Source organism: Leptosomus discolor, chromosome 1, assembly GCF_034619465.1.
Source record: "Leptosomus discolor isolate bLepDis1 chromosome 1, bLepDis1.hap2, whole genome shotgun sequence".
Taxonomy (NCBI): domain Eukaryota; kingdom Metazoa; phylum Chordata; class Aves; order Leptosomiformes; family Leptosomidae; genus Leptosomus; species Leptosomus discolor.
The window spans coordinates 214,121,266-214,140,983 of NC_141391.1; the positions used below are offsets into that span (position 1 = coordinate 214,121,266).

The 19,718-nt window shown below is 46.6% G+C and overlaps 1 protein-coding gene across 1 annotated transcript in view; it reads right to left on the bottom strand.

Annotated features, from left to right (window-relative positions):
- Nucleotides 1–16,282: 16,282 nt before the first annotated feature.
- TAF3 (TATA-box binding protein associated factor 3) overlaps nucleotides 16,283–19,718 on the bottom strand; it is a 120,283-nt gene continuing 116,847 nt past the window's right edge. Inside the window, exons 6-7 of the mRNA XM_086474861.1 lie at nucleotides 17,774–17,880; nucleotides 16,283–17,018 (exon numbers count right to left, since the gene is read on the bottom strand). Coding sequence (XP_086330987.1) covers nucleotides 16,904–17,018; nucleotides 17,774–17,880 — 222 coding nt within the window. The 3' untranslated portion in view covers nucleotides 16,283–16,903. The remainder of the gene's footprint in view (nucleotides 17,019–17,773; nucleotides 17,881–19,718) is intronic.

Here is a 19,718-nt window from a genome sequence, read left to right on the forward strand (position 1 = left end):
AGAAAGAGAATTTCCTGGAAGAGAAAGTTTCCTATTACTGAAGTGGCCAACGATCAGAACAAATACTCAAGGCCTTTCCCAGCCACACTCCTCAGCTACGAAGCCGCCCAAGCCCTCCCTTCCCAGCAATCACATTTTGCTCCCGACATTAGCAGAAAACTCACTCTGGTCCCAGGTAATGTAAAGCTCGTCAGCTGAATCAAGGCAAACAATCGCCATAGGAAATGTGTGCACAGCTACACACGGCTGAGCAGCGCCGGGGGTTGTAACTACCAGAGAGTTTGCAGTAGCTAAAACCAAGAGGGAGTTAATATTGGGTTTAGTTCCCATGCCCTTGACCTACACGTTGCAGAGCTCAGGAGTGCGATGCTGTTGGAAGATATTCAGGTGAAGCCACCTGGGCCCTCAGTCTCAAGCGACAGTCTCCCTATTGCCCTGGCTTTTGCGTTTTGAGCGCGTCATAGGGCAACCTTTTCCTTCTGCTCTCCCTTTTGGAGGTGCACGAGGGACTTCAGGGCGTTCAGCCCCTGGGGCTGTCCTGCAGGAATGAGGGATACCCCATCAGGGGCACTTTAACGAAGCCTGGTGAGGACGGGAGAGAGGAGGAGCAAGTTTCAGGATCAAATTGGCATTTTGGATTATTTTTAAATTTTTTTAATTCTAATGGTTTTCATTTGCTTGGCTGCTCGGGGCAGCATGGGGCCTAGCGAGCACGGGGCCTCGCGCCGTGTGGGCACCACAAAGGCGTGTCCCTATGGAGAGGCGCGTCCCTATGGAGAGGCGCCTCGTGCGTGCGTTTGGACACGAGCGTACAGGCAGCATGTGTGGAGGGGGTGTTTGCACGTGTGCACACCAACACTTGCAGATATCTCGTGCTATATATATATATATAACCCCCCTACATATTCCATACGCTGTATCTATCTATATAAAAATACCTGTATTCCGTAGGGGGCCCAGAGCTATAGGTCTCTCCATCGTGCCTGCATACATCCACATACATACACCCACTGAGGTTGCGTTTCCGGAGACATTCTCAAATAGAGCAGTGTAATTTCTCCGCTGATTTTGATTGACATGCTGTCCCTGGGATCATGTGTTAATCCCTTCTTCACTCAAGCCTTTTCATAACTCATTTCTCTCTGCTAGATGGAGACTCTGATGGTTACCGAGGCAACGATGATAGCACTAAGCCATTTCCCTCTCTGCACGGAGACCATTATTCCGCATGCATAGGCCATTTGCAACAAAGGTCGCCACAAAGTCATCCACAACACAGCACACGTTTATTAAACTTTTTTTCTTTTTCCTTTTTTTTTTTTTCCCCCTCCCCCTAACAGAGAAACTAGCCAGCACATGTACAATCTTTCCTTTTTTTTTTTTTTTTTTTTTGAGATCTTCGTAATATAGGTAATAATAACTGTAGCAGATATTATTGTACCCAAACTACATATCACACAGATCAGGGGCTTAGAGTTCCTGGTCCAGAGAGATCACACTTAGATGGCAAGGTTTTGCACCAATGATTCCTATTTGCCTTTTGTTCTCCTATCAAATAGTAACTTTAATAGCAGTTGGAGGAAAAAATAGCCAACAGCAACGATATCAGAGTGGTGTGAGGTGAATATCTGAATGTAAAATCCACAAGCAGATTCGCCCTGTAAAACCAAGCCCCTCCCAAAACCAAGTAACTAAATAACCATCGGCAATGGCCACCCCTTCACCGGGGGTATTTGCTTTTTAAGTCCAATTTCTACCTGGCTCCTTACCTGGGCTTCTTGGCTCTCGGTATAAGTTGTGCAGGGTCCTTCTCGTGGTGTTAGGAGCCGGTTTTAAGGGTGTTAAAAGCCAGCTCTGGCTACAAGAGGGCAACGGGTTAACGCGCTGCTGGAAAGGGTCCCCGCTAACCTGAGGTGCTCCCTCCCCACCAGTGAGGTTTTGCCCATATGGGGCCACCACGCTGCTGGATTCGATTTCAGCCCCATCCTTCGCCTCTGGAGACCGAACACGCCGCATCGCTTTGGGCTGGCTTTCAGCGAGCAGCCCTTCCCCACCGGAAACAGGGTGGATAAAGGCGCAAATGCGTTTTCGTGGATTCGTGAATTCGGCGCTGGAGCCGACCTCAACAAATGCCCGCGTTCAGTATCTGCTGGCCGCCAGCCCCGCCACCTCTCAGTGCGCGGGACCACGAGTCCTTGGCCTGAAGATATTCATCACCTCTTTCTGACGCTGCTCTAAGGCAGCTAAACATCTCCAGAGGTCTACGTTTCCAACCGTGTCAGGACAGAGACCCCCACCCCGCTGCGACGGGTCTTGCAGCCCTGACGGCTGACGGCAGCAGAGACAGGCGAGGGCTGGGCGGCTGCTTGGACAGTCCTGCGACATCAGGTCTGCTGCGGATGTGAAAGAGGAGGAGAAGATGGCCCACGGTGATAAGCTCCCAGGAAATTTCTATGGTGCCTCCTACTCTTCTCTGTCCAGACAGCTCCAGCACTGCTCCGGGATCTTATCTCTCCGTATTGCTGCACCTCTCTGGCCTCCCTCCTACAGTGTCCTGCTCAGCTTGGTGCAAAACACACTCCTAATTGCACTGGCCTGGCCCAAAGCTCTGATCCCATCTGCCCTCTCTGACTCCCATCACTGGCTTCACTGGTTTTATCACCTATTTTGTCTAAATGTTTGATGCTGCCTCTTCAAAGACAGGCAGAGGTCAGCCCAGCCCCAGCTCCTCTGCTGTTTCTCCCTGTATTTTTAGTTTGGGAATTAAAAAAAAATAAAAATGAACCGCCCTTAAACATTCAGCTTCTTCTCTTGGATACATGGAGCCACTGAAAAGACTGGGAAGTCCACATGAGTCCGGTCTCTGCAGGTGCATGACCTTGGAGATCCACCTAGAGGAAAACATCTCCCAAGAGAAAACCACCACTTGGAGACAGTCACGGTGGTTTCCAAACCAGGCCGTGTGCTTGTTTACAAAGTTTCTGTTTTGCAAGATATTCAAATAATCGGAGACAAACAGGAGTTGGGGTTAAACCTCCCAATCTGCCATTTATCTGAAGAATCACTTTCCCACTGCGATGCAAGCACCAGCGGAGGAGGGTGAAACACCATCGGTCCAGCTGACACACGGGAGCATGGTTTATAGTGCGGGGCGAGGTGGCTCCTCTGCGGAGGTGCTGATTTAGCAGAGGTGTTCGAAGGAAGCGGCTGCCCTGGATCCTCGGTGGCTGGTGTCCAAGACCCGTCACATTCACCCCTTTGAGCCGATAGCGAGCAAGAGAGAGCTTTGCTCCTCTGGTGCGACGTTACAGTGGGGGGACCCAAGAGGGACTGATCCTGCAGACAAAGCTTTGCTGTCAGGAGGATGCACTGCCTCATGGCACTTTTCACAGTATTCCCCAGCCACGTCCAGGCCTTTCTGAATAAAAGCCCATTTCCCTTTTTCCCCGTCCCCTGCACCATCCAGTGCCCTGGCTGCTCTTGCACCGCTCCTTCCGTGGAAAGTCTCCAGCCTGCCTAGCTTCATATTAAAGAGTAAGGGTGGAAAAAATATATTTATCATCATTTCTGCTCATAACAAGCTCTCCCAGCTCATGCAGGGGTGTTCGAGGCCTGGAAATGAACAGTGATCTTTACTTGTGATGCAGCCTTGGGATGGTACTGGGACTTTTGAACGAAGCGTGGCAGGTATTTTCAAGCCCCCTGCACTAATTGATGGGCTTTCTATATATCATGCCAGATAAAGGGCTCTTGTGCAGTAAATGCTGATGTTTAGAACATCCTGATAGTGTTTTGTTAACAAGAAGATAACGGGAGAGCAAGATACGTTTGTTTAGCTGCCTATAGATAAACCCAATAGGGTCTTTGTTAAGTTTTCATGACTGATGGCAGGTACTAAATGCGATAAATAATACCCCAGGTCCTGATTGGAGCCACTGTAGCACAAATTATAACCCAGAGCACTGACCTGTGAGGGGGGATGGAGGGGTTGAAGGCTACAGGAGTGAAGACCTGGGAATTTTTTTGGGCAGCAGCCCTTGTTTCTGAACCCATGGTGGTCTGCTAAGGCTTTCCCAACACTCCTGCGAAGTGTTACCCATCAGAAAAGCAAGGAATGAAAAGGATTATTGGCAATAAGGTGTTCGCAGCAGCAGAAAGGCAGAAAGGCTGCAAAAATTCACAGGGAGAAGGTGGCAGTGGACAGCCCCAGTCTAAAACCAGTGGTGACCTTTTCTCCAGGGTTCTTCACCTGCTCATCTGGGATGGGATGCCCCAAGTGTCTTTGGAAAGGGAGGGTGAGCAAGGCTGTGTCGCAAAATCACGTCCAGCAGATCCCAAGCACCCTTCTCCCCCCCGCCCCCCCCTGCCCCAGGAGGACGCTGAGTCAAGGCAGCGTCCGCCTCCCTCCCATGTTCGCCTTCTTCAGGGTGCTTATTAGCATTTCTCCCCACACAACCTGCTAATTGCAAGGTGGGTCGCTGTCAGCCCTCTTACAAAAGACAGAATTATTATTGAGAGGCGATGTGGTGGCCCTGGCTCTGAGTCACGGAAGGAGAAGAGGGGCCACGCGGTTTGCCCACGATGCTCCCCGGTGATGTCCCCAAGGTTGTCCCCACCGATGCGCCAGCCTGCGAGGCCAAGTGATAAATCACCAGCAGGGGGAGAGCTGCTCAGCAGAGGCTCTCCAAAGCCTGTGGCTCAAAACTTGTCAAGGTTTAGAAGTCAGGGCTTGAAACAACCCAACCTCTCTCAGTTGTTGAAAGGGATTATAACTACGCTATCTTCAGCGCCGTCTTCCCCGAGAAGTCAGTCATTTGTTCCTATTTTTTTTGCTTTATTCTTCTTGTGTTGCTTTTTGTTTTATTCTTTTGATGTCTTTTAGAAGAGGAGACTGCAGGAGCTGCTCCAGGGTGATGCTAAAAGCATCCATGACCCTTGAGCCAATACCTTCCTGGTGTGTCCCACCGAGCAAGGGGATAAGGAGGGCTCTGAGCTTGGCTCCCTGGCTGAAAACCTCTGGGATGCTGGGAGTCTCAGCTCCTTTTCTGATGGAGGTGAAACCAGAAAGCAGCTGTGGCACCTCCAAGCTGGTGCTGGCTTTGCACGGGAGCCTGATGCCTTGCCCAGCTTCATGTTCCAGCTCCCTAGGAACTGGGAACGAGGAGTGCAGAGTCCTGGTTTCCACTTCAGAAAGGTGTCACCTAGAGATTAAGTGGGTCCTTGGGGAGGTTGTGCAGTCTGGGTTCTGTTTTCCTAACCCAGCTGCTCACATGGGCATTTATTTGTTGGGGATTTTTCATACTCTTAAGGAGATGCAAAAGGCTGGAGAAGGAATCGCTGGGTTTGTGTGGTGTCCCAAATTATTTATGTTAATACCTGGACCGGCCCCACTCCTCACCCAGGGAGATACCAAGAGCCCCTAATTTCTCCTCCAGCTCCTTGCACATCACTCCTGTCCAGCGCCGTGCCAAGCCCCCCAGCCCGCTGGGCAAAGCTCGCTCCTGCTGTAGCAGCGATACCGATCTGGCGTTCACGCAGCATCTCGCATCCCGGCGGGTCCTTGTCAGCGCCGCACGCGGGGGCTCTGGGTGAGCAACCCAGCTGGCAAGAGACCACCGGGCTGGAAACAATGCAGGGAGAAAGAAACGTGGGATTAAGCCAATTCTGGAGTTTTTTGGCCTTCTTTAGTTTTTCTGGTCATCAATAGCAATGGCCAGAGGACACTCGTTCCCAACTTTTGACCAGCTTCATTTTTGCAAGGGCAGCTGTAGGACTTGGCTGTAGATAAACCTACTCCTGGCATACATGCTCTAAATCCAGATCAATTTCCAGCTGTGCATTCTCACCAAGCAGAAATATTGGAAGAGGAGGGAGACCTTGTACCCAAGACTCGACTAGACACACTCCAAGCTTGAAAATGTATGGATGGGGTAGACACTCTGCCCCATAACTGGTTAGGAAGATCCTAAATTTCCATTTTGCAGTCATCTGTGATGCGGGACTCACACTGTGCTCCCGAGCAAGCGCTCGTCCCTGGCATGAGGGCCAGCCAAGAGCGATGGAGAGATGTAAATGAACAAATAGTGGGTCTTCCTCAGAAAACTTTGAACAGGCATCCAAAAAATGAATGTGTTTTCTTCTAATTAGGAGCGTTCGTTATATCTCATGGTGATCTACAAAACAAGCCACATGCCAGTTATTGTTGGTACAAGCACAACAATTCTGACTGTGGGAAAAAAATATTTCCAGGCATGTAGGACACAAAACGTACTAAAGGCATTTTAATGACACTTTAATTAATCTCTAGGCATAGGTTAAACAGAGAATATCTAAAAAGGTGTGTATGTGTGTGGGGGGTAATAACGAAAGTTAGGACTCAAATCAAAAGATGCTTTAGTACCTGCAAAAGCTATTAAATATAATTATATTCATTTAAAATATCCCCACGCACAAAAAATGGTAAACTGGAACGAAGGTTGCAAGCAAATCTCAGTAAAACAAGACTTAAAAAAAATGTATCAAAAGAATGTTGTGATTATGATACGAACTAAACCAAACCCAAATAAATTTAGAGTTAAGGTGAGACTTAAAAAAAGAAATCCAAAGAAGCTAGGTGTGGAAAATTACAGTGGAGGCAGCTAAACCACTTCAACTAGGGGATGCCATGCACTAACCTAAAGAAAAAGCAAGTGTGGATTTAGAAACACATTATCTTGACCTGGGACCACAGAAATGGAAATGTCTTTCTCAGATGTCTGTTAGCTGATAGAATTAATCGCAACCAGTTGGGAGCCTCTCATTTCCAGTTTGCTTACCAGACCACAGTCCTCTCTAGGTGCACACCTGAGATTAAGCGGCCAGGGTCTCTGCAGAGATGTGTCTTTCGGTTCAAGAAGAAAAGAACCTGATTTTAGCCAAAATCTCCACTTCCTGCCCAATTCTTGGAGTGCTTTGCTTTGCATTGTATCCCAGTTGTGGTTGGGAGGCGCATCAAGCAGCCTCGGGGGAAGCCCACGTACAGACATCTCCCCGTGCCTTTGGTTTGGAAGGACCTTGCAGAGGGATCCAGACTTCTGCCTGTCTATGATATGAAGATCTTGGCAGCTGAGATCCACTTTTGGGATAAAAACTCAATGTAAGCGGATGCCCCCAGTGACAGGTTCATATAAAGGTGCCTGGAAAAGTACCTGGACAGGTATCCAAGGGTGAAAGAGGCTCAAAGGTGTGTTTTGTAACAGATGTCGCTATTAAAGCAAGGATCAGCTGATAGAGGGAAGTTCAAACTTAGAAAGTAGGAGGTAGTTTCTCTTCTTGTATCCTCAGGTGATGTCGATCTGCAGTTACTGACCCTCTTGTCCTCAGGTGGCTCCGATCCCAGCCACATCTACTTGGTGTCAAGGGGAGCTGGGAGCTCAGATGTGCCTGTTCCCATCTTGGCTTTGCACCTGACGTGCCCTGTGACCCAGCACAAATCACTTCACCCACCCTGCTTTGGTTTCACTCTTCGTAACACCATCAGAAAACGAATCAGTCCTCGTTCACAGAAAGTGAGTGGCGCTAGCCCGGCCCCGTGACTTCTCCAAGCACATCCGATGGAGACTACCACAGCTTTTGAGTCCATAAGCCATTAAACTAATACCCACACCGAATAGTTATCTGTTTTTATTACCCTCCCCCTGCAATCTTTGGGAACACCCACTCGCCTTGCCCAAATGCATGCAAGTATAGGAACGGCATGGTGGGATATGTTGCACTGTGGAGGCAAAATTTGACTTCATGTCTCAGGAGGTCCCCTTACGTCTTAAATTCATATAAATAGTGATCAGTTGTGTTCTCCAGCTGTAGAGTGTGTTGCCAGCAAGGAAGGGGCAGGTTGCTGTCTGCTGAAGTCTGATTTCCAGCAGCTTCCATACTCTTGGACACCAGAGGTGTAGAAGACGTATCTCCAGCAGATGACAACAGGCACTTGTCTGGCACAGAGGGGAAACGTACAGTGCCAGACAAGTAAAAGTGAGGGACCCATTGCAAGCAGCAGGACAGTTCTGATTGAGATAAGGATAACCCCAAATGGAGATAAACAGCTAAGATACTAAGTCGTTGCAGAAAACTGGAGTACCTTGGGGGAGGCAATGCCAAGAGTACACTCAGCTCTGAAACTATTTTGCAACGTCTGCATCCAAGGCTGGAATCATACCAGAAGTCCGAGTAATACTATTTGGTAAGTGTTAACTCCATGACCGGCTCACACGAAGCAGAAGCAAGAAGAAAAACAAAGACATGATGCAGCTCTGCAGCCATTTAAGCATGGCTTTGGTAAACAGAGCTGGTATAATACTCACCGGAGCCTCAGGCACGGGCTAAGGCACTGGTTCCTCCCTCCACCCACCTGCACACTGATTTGTACAAAACTTGGCCCAGTGGGAGCCCTGGCAATTAATCTGGTCCCCCCCGCGTCTCCCCATTGCCCTCCTTCCCTGACACCAAACCAGCACGCTTGGTTCTGCTGGTAAACACAACCGGACCATCAACTGGGGCCAACTGAAAATGAGGAGTCGGGCGGGCATCCCGAGATCTGTAGCCTGTTAAAAGCCCGGGGAACGTTTTCCAGCAAGTTGGCGGAGCGTAGCTTTGCCAACATGGGCACCTGGGTGTGGGAAGAATGCTGGCAGGGCGATGAACTCATTAAGGTGGAGCTCTGTCACCACCTCCCGAAGGAATCTGAGATGAGTCCATCGCACTGCCATACCTTTGTGCAAGTGAGTGTAGGAAGGATCAGTCACTGGAGCTCCGCGCTCCCCTGCTCTGCACACCAAAGCCAACGCCACCAGGAGAAACAGGAGCCCTTTCCATGTAAGCGAACTGATCTGGCTGCTATCAAGTGACTCATTAACGGTTTACAAAACTTAAGTAGACCATAGCGTTGCTCTCTAGTAGTGGGAACTTCTTGGCTTGAAAGGAGGATTTGATACCTGCCGAAAGTTCACCTTGGGCCTCACCATTGTTCGCAACAGCAGATCTGCCCTTGGACGTGCAAGAAGTTGCAAACCGTGCCTGTTTCAGCGCTGAAGTTTTCCAAAGGTCCTGGGCACAGAGACGAGCTGGACCCACACTGGGCAAATTATGAACTCCAAAGCCTGCAATGCGGGTGATGAGAGGTGAGGGTGGAATTGAGCTGTTCTTATGCTGGACAAATAAATCTACTCAAACTGCGTGTTTTCTTAGTAGTTTATAACATTTCATCCTCTGCTTGCCCCTTCATCCTTTTCCCATCCAAGCCTGTCAAAAGAATGAAAATATCCCCTGATGGTTAGATTAATTAGAGACAAACGAACCCCACTTTCCATATTTGCAGAAGCCATGCTAAGAGAAACAGGTCCATGCCCTTAGTGGTACAGAAGAATCTGTGTTTGGCCAGATGTGGAGAAAAGACTCAACCTGCTGGAAAGGTCACTGCCGTGTATACAGAGGACGGCTGAAACTTTGGCACCAGCAGTATGGGTCATGTAAGAACTACCTGTTTCTCCTGCACTTTTTTTTTACCACAACAATAAAGAGGAAAAAAGCACCACAAGGTCCTGAGCACCAGTTTCCTCGCATAGCCATGCTACCTTGCGTGCTATGGGTGGAAGATTGAATACACTTCAGATTTACTCCTTTCAAGGCATATTTGCTTTAGCAGCTGCTAATCTAGAGGCTACACAGGAAGGACAAACTTGCCATCTGTTGTCTTCAGTGTGCTGCTCCTAAGTACGTTCCTGTTGTCCATGGCCCAGATGCACGCTTGCTTGAAAGAGGAGGTATATATATCGTCTTCAAAATAGCTAAATAGTCATCTTAAACACATCTGAATTGGAATCCCTGTGACTTGGGAGCACAGGGCAAAAATGGTCCAGCCTTCTGGCCCCCATAGGTCGTGCAGCCAAATCTTGCAGAGCATAGAAACACGAGACACAGAGAATCAAATGGAGCAGGATCAGTTATCAAAAGAGTTGGTAGGCAGGAGGTGTTTTTCCCAACTCTAAGGGACACAAGATTTTTGCAAAATAGATCTCTCGTGGTTTGAGTAAAATAGGGAAACAGAGTCTGAATAAAGGTTAAGCAGATCTACTGTGATGGCTGCTTGAACTCATGGTGTTGCTATGTTTGCTATGAAACCTCCAGGTGGACTTACATCCCAGACAGGACGTACACATGACACTTGAAGTTTAGGTTCAGTGAATTTGAAAGACATTTCTCCACTGTAAACTGTCCACCAAGCCAGAGCATCTCCAAGGGACACTGTCGCTGGTTCAGCTCAAGACTTTGCATAGGTCATGGTTATATTCCCTAAACGTCATCTCATATATTAGATAGCTACAGCACCTCCAGTGGGATCTTCAGCACAAAATTGCTGAACGTCCTTTCTTTGGGAAACCTCCTTTTTTTTTGCCAGGCCAAAGCAATCCTGAAACCAAAGAAACGCAGAATTTAGCCAGTAGCAACTGGGCAGGCTGAAGGGATGTGCTTCCTCCTGAGCTGTGGCACCACAAATCCAGCCTTTTAGAATGTAGGTGACACTAGGAGTCAATGGCCGGGCTGGGTTATTAGATACTGGGGCCAAGGCCTGTATTTTGGGCTTGACTGAGCAGCTGTCTTTGCAGAAAGTATAGAGAACAACAGCATCACTTCATCCTCAGCATCTTGATACATGCCAACTCCAAGCACTAACCCAGACATTTCACAGCCCACAAAGCCCAGAGAAGGCAGCTATTGTATGAATTATGAGAGGTGTATTTTGATGTCCCTGAAGCAATTTTAAGTGAGAAGCTGTTTCTCCGATAAACCCCACAAAGAGCTAGTGGCAAAACAAGGTCTCAATGTGAGCTCAGCCAGGCTCCTTTCACAGAAAGGCTCAGAATCAGCAGGTAAAAAGAGGGTAGGACTCATGCTGGAAAACTTGTTGGAAGAGGGTCAACTAAAGCTGCAAAGCCAAAGGATCTGCCTGCTTCAGGAGTGCAGTAGATGTTTTCCAGCTCCCAAACTCAATGAAAACACAAGCGCAGAAGTGCAGAGAAAGGCTCAGTTGAGGAGCAGGTTCAGACCTGGCACTGGGGGAGCTCTTAATAGCTCTGCAGTTTTATCCACCCCGTGTGAAGGGTGTTATTCTAGCTATTTAACCCGTGGGAAGGTCTGGACTGTCTTTACAAGCTTCACATCATCTGGGTCCAAGGCCGAAGCAGAGCTGCCAGAGCAGGAAACGTTATCCTCCCCCTGCAGATGGAAACTGGGACACACCCCGACACCGCACCCAAACGCACCAGTAAAGCCTCGACAGAGTTGAGAACAGTGTCCAGCTTTCCCGATACAAGACGATGTTCCTCCCTCTGAATTTGTTCCTGTATAAGGAAAAAAAAACCCAGTTGGTTTTGTTTTTTTTTAAATTTGGATGCCAAATCTAAAAAAATCCACAGCAAATAGTGCCCAGTCCCACACTTGGGGAGGGATCAGGCTGAAGGAAGAAGATTGAAGGTCTCCTACACGCAGCTAAACAGCAGCAGTGCCGGAGGCCCCAGGTGACACCACGGTGTCGACCTAGTGACACTTGTCATTAGTCCCCAGTAAGCAAAAGACAGGCACAGAAAGTTGTCAAAACCACGCTGGCTTAGGGAGGAACTGACAGGCAAGACTTTTCAATTTATATACCAAATTCCTACCTGTGACAGGTGATGAAACCTAAATTTTTGTATATGTGTTTTAAGTCTCTTTCTCCCTCATCCCCTCGTTTAGGCAATAAAACTATGTAATTTATTTTCTGTTTGGTTTTATAAATCCGTTTCAGAGTCCTTATGTGAACGCTCACGTTGAGAACACAACGAAGAGCTGTGTATTCATTAGAAAGGGCTTTTCCCTTGTGTTTTAAACAAATACGTAGAAGATCTTCCACCTACTCTGGGTTTACTTTGCACTTTGCTTTCTGAAAAATTCGCCTACTTGGTCATCGCTCAAGGCAGCAATATTCCACCAAATCTCACCTACCAGCACCTGCTTGGTGCTACCACATTTGAAAGCAAGTCTCCATCTGTGCAAGGCACCCAACGGCCGCCAAGCTGCTGTGGTTTCAGTGCTGGCCACCAGAAACCTGAGTTAAGGGTCAGGGTCTCCAGAGCAAAAAAGGAATGGAAAGAAAATTATGGGGGAGTGCCAAGGGGGAGCAGGCGAAAGGGGCACGGTGGACTTGTAGCCCCAAGCTCTCCTCTCTCCATCTAGAGAGCGTCACAGGATTTAACATCCTGGTGCAAATGGTCGCTCTGTAAGCACAAAGGGCTCATCTTAGAATCACAAAATGGTTTGGGTTGGAAGGGACCTCCAAATGCCATCTAGTCCAACCCCCCTGCAGTGAGCAGGGACATCTTTAGCTGGATCAGGTTGCTCAGAGCCCCGTCCAACCTGACCTTGAATGTTCCCAGGGATGGGGCATCTACCACCTCTCTGGGCAGCCTGTGCCAGTGTTTCACCACCCTTGTAAAAAAAAAATTCTTCCTTATATGTAGTCTAAATCTGCCTTTGTTTAGTTTAAAACCATTACTCCTCATGCCATTATAACAGGCCCTGCTAAAATGTCTGTCCCCCCTTCACCTGGTGTAAACCTGAAACGGGCTGAAACATCACCTTTGAGGGAAAGCACAGCAGGATCAGCTGCCATCGCTCACGTTTAAAGGCTTCTGCTCACATCAGCCAGGTACGAGCTGTTTGCTGGCCGTAAATCTCCCGTTACAGCCTCCTCTGCCATACAGCACCCATGGATTAATAGCAGCTTTCTACTTTTTAGGTTACAGCTGATCCGAAAGTCCCCAGAAGAAAAGGAGAGTTTCCTAAGTAGCATGACTGACAAGGCTACGAAGAGGGAGTTTATTCAGAGCATTATCTAATTCATTCCCCGGCGAAGGAAACTCATCTACTTTTGAGACTTAAAACTTCTAAAGAAAACTGCTATGATCTAAAGAGATTGGCCATAAAACTATTTGTATTGAAAACTTAGCCAGCATGCCTTTAGTGAACTTCATTCATTAACATTCTTCCTGGCAAGGTTTCCATATCTCAGCGTTCATTTTATACTTTAATTTGGTTAGTAGGTCTTTGTTTAATCGTCCTATTGAAAGGAGAACAAAGAAGGTTTAGGTGATACAGTGAAGTAATACACTATATTTTATCTCTGGAAAGCCCAGACAAAGTCAGCAGGCTCTGATACCCTCCGATTCGGGGGGTTTTTATTCTCTTTCTCTTCCAGGACATTTGGAATCACAAATCAGTTGCGGAGCATAAAGATCCTCACTGTACTTAGCTGCGGACACCTTCAGAAGAGAAACACCTTGTCAAGCAGAGAAATGATGCTTTGAGCACGACATACAGCCCTGAAGGAAGATTATCTCAGGAGCAGTGCATCCCCATTACTCCGGGGATGGATGCTCTGCATTTATAACTTTGCCTTCCAATAAAAAACAGTAGTCAAGACGGTTTCTTTTGTTTCTGAGCTTTCTGCTTACAGCCTCAATATTAACATCATGTTTTTTTCTGGGTGCAAAACTCATTAACAAGTTGCAATTTTGCCTAATGACTAACAGGCTTTGCAGCGAGCACCCGGCACGGCCGTTTTCTCCAGCGACCTGCAGGCACAGGCTGCCCCAAAGGAGGATTTACAGGATAAAAAGATAAAAAAACCCACCTCGTTTCACAATAAACGGAGCTGCTCCCCAGCCCCAACGTCGGCCGCGCGAGTGGGCAGCTCCTGGGCTGGTGCAAACCGACACAGCTCCAACTGACTCCCAGCTCACTCCAGATAATAATCTGGCCCCAGAGTCAAAGGCAGGATCCAACAAGCTTTTCTCACGGAATAGCTTTTATGCTTTTTTTCTTGAATATTTGCTACCAATACTCGCTGCGCCGCTTAAATCCACTGCGTACGGCGCATCAGCAAAGGGGGGAAAATTGTACCTGTCTTCTCTACACACCATGGGCGGATGGTGGGTTGTCTTCTCACTGAACGCTCTTTAATTCTCTGCTTTCTAAACTTTTAACCAGTTCTGCTCCCACTACCCATGGGAATAGATGTTTTCCAGAGCCAGGGCTCACAACTGACTTTTCTCTTGGATGAAGCTGCCCTCCGAGGCAGGAAAACCACTCGGAGAGACTGAAGCTGTTCCATGACACCCTTTGAGCAAACCAACCTGCAACCCACCCGCCCTGCCCTCCTCCCACGGACGGAGGTGTCCGAAGCCCAGATCATGAATGGATTCAGAGGAACACAAATGCCCAACCACAAAACCGAGCAGCGAATCAAGGGAGCAGCCCTAACTCTGGCAAGGGTTTATGGAGAAGAAACGCAACCCGTGAAGTTACAGCAGCAAATACAAACATCTGGGGAAGGAGCTGGGCTTGCTCAGCATTGGGTGGTACAAGGGGCTGTAAGGAAGGTCCATGCCACATGGTTGCTCAGGAGGTAACTATTTTTGGAAGCTGATTATTCTTTTTTACCACTGATTCCTGATACACACCAGTGTAAGTGAAAGGGGAGGCAGGCTCTGCACAGCTACGGACCAAGGCTGGCTTCAAACCGATGACCCGGAGGTGAAGGGCCCCCTTCTCCCATTACTAATCCCATCAGCCACACAAGCCTCCTGAAAATGATGCTTGGGTTTTATTGCCACAGGGGTCATTTATAAAATCATAAGACCCGGGGTAGGAACGCACAAGCACGCATAGAAATAGCCGAATGGGCGTCGAAACGGCCAAGTTCAGCCCTCCCATGGCACCTTGAATAATTTAGTTGATTAAATGTGAGACGTTCTGATTAACGGAGGGAAGGAGGAAAGGGATAAACAACTTTCCAAAAGCTAGTTCTTTATTATTGCAACCAGAAACGACCAAAGATTCTGTATTTTGTATGTCTGCACATTACACGCAGAGAAAAACAAGAACCAGGTTTGCAACATCCAACAATTCAAAATAAAATAAAATAAAAAAAAGAAACCCAAGAACTTTCTTGACTGGTAATTAACAGGGACAGAATATAAATGAGGTGGCATTGAACAAAGAAGGTAACAGTGCACTTTTAATAAACCAATTTCATCCATATCTCCACCGATTTGCAATTTAACAGTTCTGTCGGCAAAGCCTCATTTCCCTAACTAGACTGGTACTTTTAAAAACATGACTAATTCATTCTCATTAATATCAATTTGGATGCATTTAAAAAATAACTCTTAATATCTGCACAACAGGTTAAAGGGCCATATTCTCAAACATCAGATATTTCTCACTGTGTGGTTTAAACTAGAAACATCTCCAAATTAACCAATGAAGTCTAAAATCGCTTCGGAAATAAAAGGTATAGTTTTTTCCCCAGATTGACTCTTATATTTTATTTAGTTCTGAGACCCATTGCACTAAGATATCTAATACTGACTTGTTGGTTTTTTTTCTTTTCTCTGCAATTTCCCCCCTCGTTTTCAATGGGGAATACGACTCGTATTCGCTTTACCGGTCTTTCCAAGGGGATACGCAAAGCAGAGTAACGCATCTTCTGGCCTCGACGCCATTCTGCATCTCCTCCATCTAAACACGAGCCTGATTGCTTTGGCAAACTCACTACCATTTGTTTTAAAAAAAAAAAAAAAGAAAAAAAAAAGAAGAAGGAAAAAAAGCCAAAAAGCTGAGTTCCAGCTACAGATTAGCACACTGTAGCTCCCATTAAAAGTGCAGAGCCCCCTGGCCTCAGCTCTCAATTCAGAAGGCATTTGAGCACGTGTATAACCAAGTGTGGGAACGGGCTCCTGGAAGGCAACAGGATTACTCACTTCTTAAGAAGTTACCACATGTTTAAGTATCTGAATCGAGGCCTAATTATGGTGCTGGCCGGCTCCTCGTGCACGCACCACTGGGGCAGATCGCGCCAATCCCTTAAAGCCATGAGGACAGGCGTACGTCGCATGGGCTTTTAATAGCTGCTAGGTTCGTATTCTCAGGCAAAAGAAAACAAAAATCCTCAAGCCCTAAAAAAAGTTAAAAAAAAAAAAAAAGTACTTTATAAATATCAGGTATTTACATGTGTGAAAATCTTTTAATGGGAAGTGTTTTTACACACCAATGAAATGTACAAGCAATGACAAGGTACATAGGCAAAGACTAAAAAACAAAAAACCAAAGTATAAAATATATTACAGGTCCACTGAAATAAATTCACACGGAAGAAAAAAAATCGACACAATAGAAACTTTTTTTTTTTAAAAATAGAAGATATATCACAAAAGCTCGAACGTGTTTATTTTATGTTAGTACTAAAAATCAAGGGAAAAAGCTTCATATATTCTTGTCACAAAAATATTTACCAGCCACTTTTTATTTCCACTTTATGACTATCTGGCTCAGCAGGAGTAGAGGCTGAACTGCATCCAGGCTACAGAAACTATTCCAGAAGGTCTCCTCAGTTTACAACTTACTGCAATTTACATTTTCCCCTCCTCTCAGCACCTTCCTGCAAAGGTTCCAGAGGGATTAATAACAAATCGAGAAAGAATAGGACAAACATCTGTATTTACAACATTCATCTTTGCTGCTGCCGAGCCACAGGAGCGGGAGCGGTACCATGAACTACCCAAGTCTTCATATCGCTCTGTGCAAATTTCCTCCGGTAGGCGAAAGAAACGATTCAGAATGTACCAAAATCCAACGCCCTGGGCTCGGACGGTCTGCAAAACGCAACAGGCCCTGACAGAGAGCATCTCCTCGCCCCTGATTCACTCCAGAGTCATAACCCTAACAGCCGGTGACGAAGGGTGAGACACGAGCAGGCTGGACCTCCCCCGCAACGGGAGTCAGGGCAGGAGGTGCCGCGGCGACCGCACGACTTCAGTCCGCTGCAAAGCCTTCAGTGTGCCCTGTGCTTCCTCTTCTTGTGTTTTTTATCCTTCTTTTTGTTGGCACACTTGGAGCAGAACCATTGCATCTCTTCTGGGGGTGCAGTGGTAATCCCAACGCAAGGCCTGTGAAGGACAGGAAAACACCGGACCATCTCAGTGGAGTAACGTCACTTCTCTTACCCAAAGACACGAAACTTCCCAGTGGGAGACAGGATCTGGCCTTCAAATTAATATAGCGATTATATTACCATTATCTTAATGAATATAATGATCGAACAGAAACCTAAAGAACACTTGCTTTGAAACAAAACAGAAATATTGAAAGGACACTCCGATAAGAAACGTTATTTTAACAGAAAATATGAGCGCACTCTCAGGTATAATAGGCTAGATTTAAAATAATTTCAAATGCTTCTTCAACACATTTGCAAAAAACCTTATGATTTTACGTAGCCGTTTAAGAAAATGCCTAAAAAGTGATTAATTCCCTCCAACCCTTTTATAAGGGCTGACATTTATATTACTGTTCATACAATGCTTCATAATTTGAAATGTCTGTCTGTATACACTACGTTCATAATCCTGTAGTTCTCACAAAATTATCGGTATCAGCAATATTTCCCAGCAGTTTCAAAAAACAACTGTTATCACCATTGCCCATTAATTAAAAAGTAACGCTCCTCCACAGCTTAAAATCTGCTTTTTCAAATTCCAGAGAAACAGAGATAAAAATATCTCCCAGATTATTAAATTGGACATAGCAAAGCCATTCAAATATTCCCAGTGTCATGAACCACTATAAAACAAAAAAAAGGTTTTAATAATATAGCCCCAATCTGCCAAGGAAGAGCAGAATAGGATGGATGAGAGCAACTTACCAGTGATACCAATCATCGCAGTCATCACAACCTATCATTGGACTGCCATCATCTGGCTTGTTACAGCCAGGACAGATCCAGATCTGGTTACCCCACTCGTCTCGGATCTGGTGCAAAGAAAAGGAAAATTCGGTCGTTTTCAGGGCTAAGCAGGCAGCAAACCTGACATTTCAAACCCACCACCAAAGGTTCTCGCTTGATCTGACAAAGCTATTCAGGGGCCACGTCGTTATTTATGAATTCTCGGATCGTAAGTGCTCGGCGTTATGTCTTAATTGAATCTCCTATACTGCACGCGATGACAAAAGCGTGCATTTTTCTGTATTGTCCTGTAAACCAGTAAAGCCAGTTACACCAGCCGACCTAAGCACATGCATTCACATCTAGCAGCCAGGGCTTAAAGACACAATTCCTTCTCTGCCTATACTACAGTGACTTTTTAAATTCTCCCCTGTTCATGGCAGGAACGAGCAACGGCGGCCTCCTGCGTAAGATAACAGTCGTATGTGCATGTAAAATACACAGCGCCGTGTGTATATATTGCTGTATTACTTATTAGCCAAAGTCTTCAACTTCAACTAGCTGATAAGATCAGGATATAAAAAAAGTTGTTACTGAGTAACTTTCCATTCCCCTTATGACATTTGAGTCACGGTACAATTTACTAAAGGGTAAACGAAACAAGAAAGGCAGATCATTTACAGTATTAGGCAGCTGCTTACTGGACTTACGATATTTAGAGCTTTATGAAATTTTTTCATGTTTACATCCTGCTAGACTCATTATTGATATTTTTAAATTTCAAGTGGTTTCTTTAACAGTTCTTTGGTAAAAACATACAGGCAAAATGTCATGAAATCCACCCGAAGAAGTGCAATTAATACGAAGCACAAAATGTCTGGGGTATTATCCTGATTTCATCATTCGTTTATGAAGATTTGCACATTATCACTGAATCTCAAGAACATAAACTGTTTTGTTCCCAGCTTTTGTGCATTTACGCCTATCTAAGGCAATAACTTTTCGCAATCTGTACAGCTTCCAGAAATGATATTAAAAAGTAGTAGACAAAAAGCCGCAAATGCTCTTAGAAAAAAGAAGAAAAAAAAAAGGCCACTACACGGTGGTCTGTACATCTTACACCACTTCCTGAAAAATCAATAGGAATGTACCAGAGCCGCAACCAACACATCACTCTTGACTGACTCCTCTTAAAGCCCTGAATTTTTTTGTGGTTTAAAACTGGAAAATACCAAGCTCAGGAATATTAAGCAGGGAACAATCCCCTTCCCAACAGCAATATGGAGTCGGCAACGTCATACAACGAACACGACTTTAAAGCTGGTTGATTGCAATCCCTGTTCCTATCTACACCTCAAATCTCACACCTGCAAAGTCATTTTAAAGTGGCAGAGAAGCATCTGCTCTGCAGGTAAACGCTGCGTGAAAAGGTCCGTGGTCATTTCGGTGGGGTGACGCTGCTGGGGAAGCAGAGGATGCTGTGCCACGGCGCCGCGGAGAAGCGGTGCTGCCGGGCTGGCAGCTACAGCCCTTTACAACCTGCCTGAGCAACCCAGCGGCACCCCCACTGCCCTCCGGCCCGGCACCCCGCCCAGGGTGCTGCCAGGTGCAGGCAGCACCGCCCCGTGTCGTCGTCCCATCACAAGGCAGACACCGTAACTTTTCCAAACTTAGTTTTTCAGGAGGCGACGTTTGTCTGCAGAATCCCCGTCTCAGGCTTTCAGGGGCTGGAGAGGGGCAGGGTGGGCTGTAATTATGGAAACCTCTGCCTGTTTGTTAAACAAGAGCTCGAAGGAGGATGTGAAAAACATTGCGTAACTTCCCCTTCCTTAACGAGCCAAGGGTCGTGGAAGGAGGGACAGTATGTGATCGCTGAATGCTATTTTAGTACAAACCGCTGGGAGTTAATGAGCAGAGCACGCTC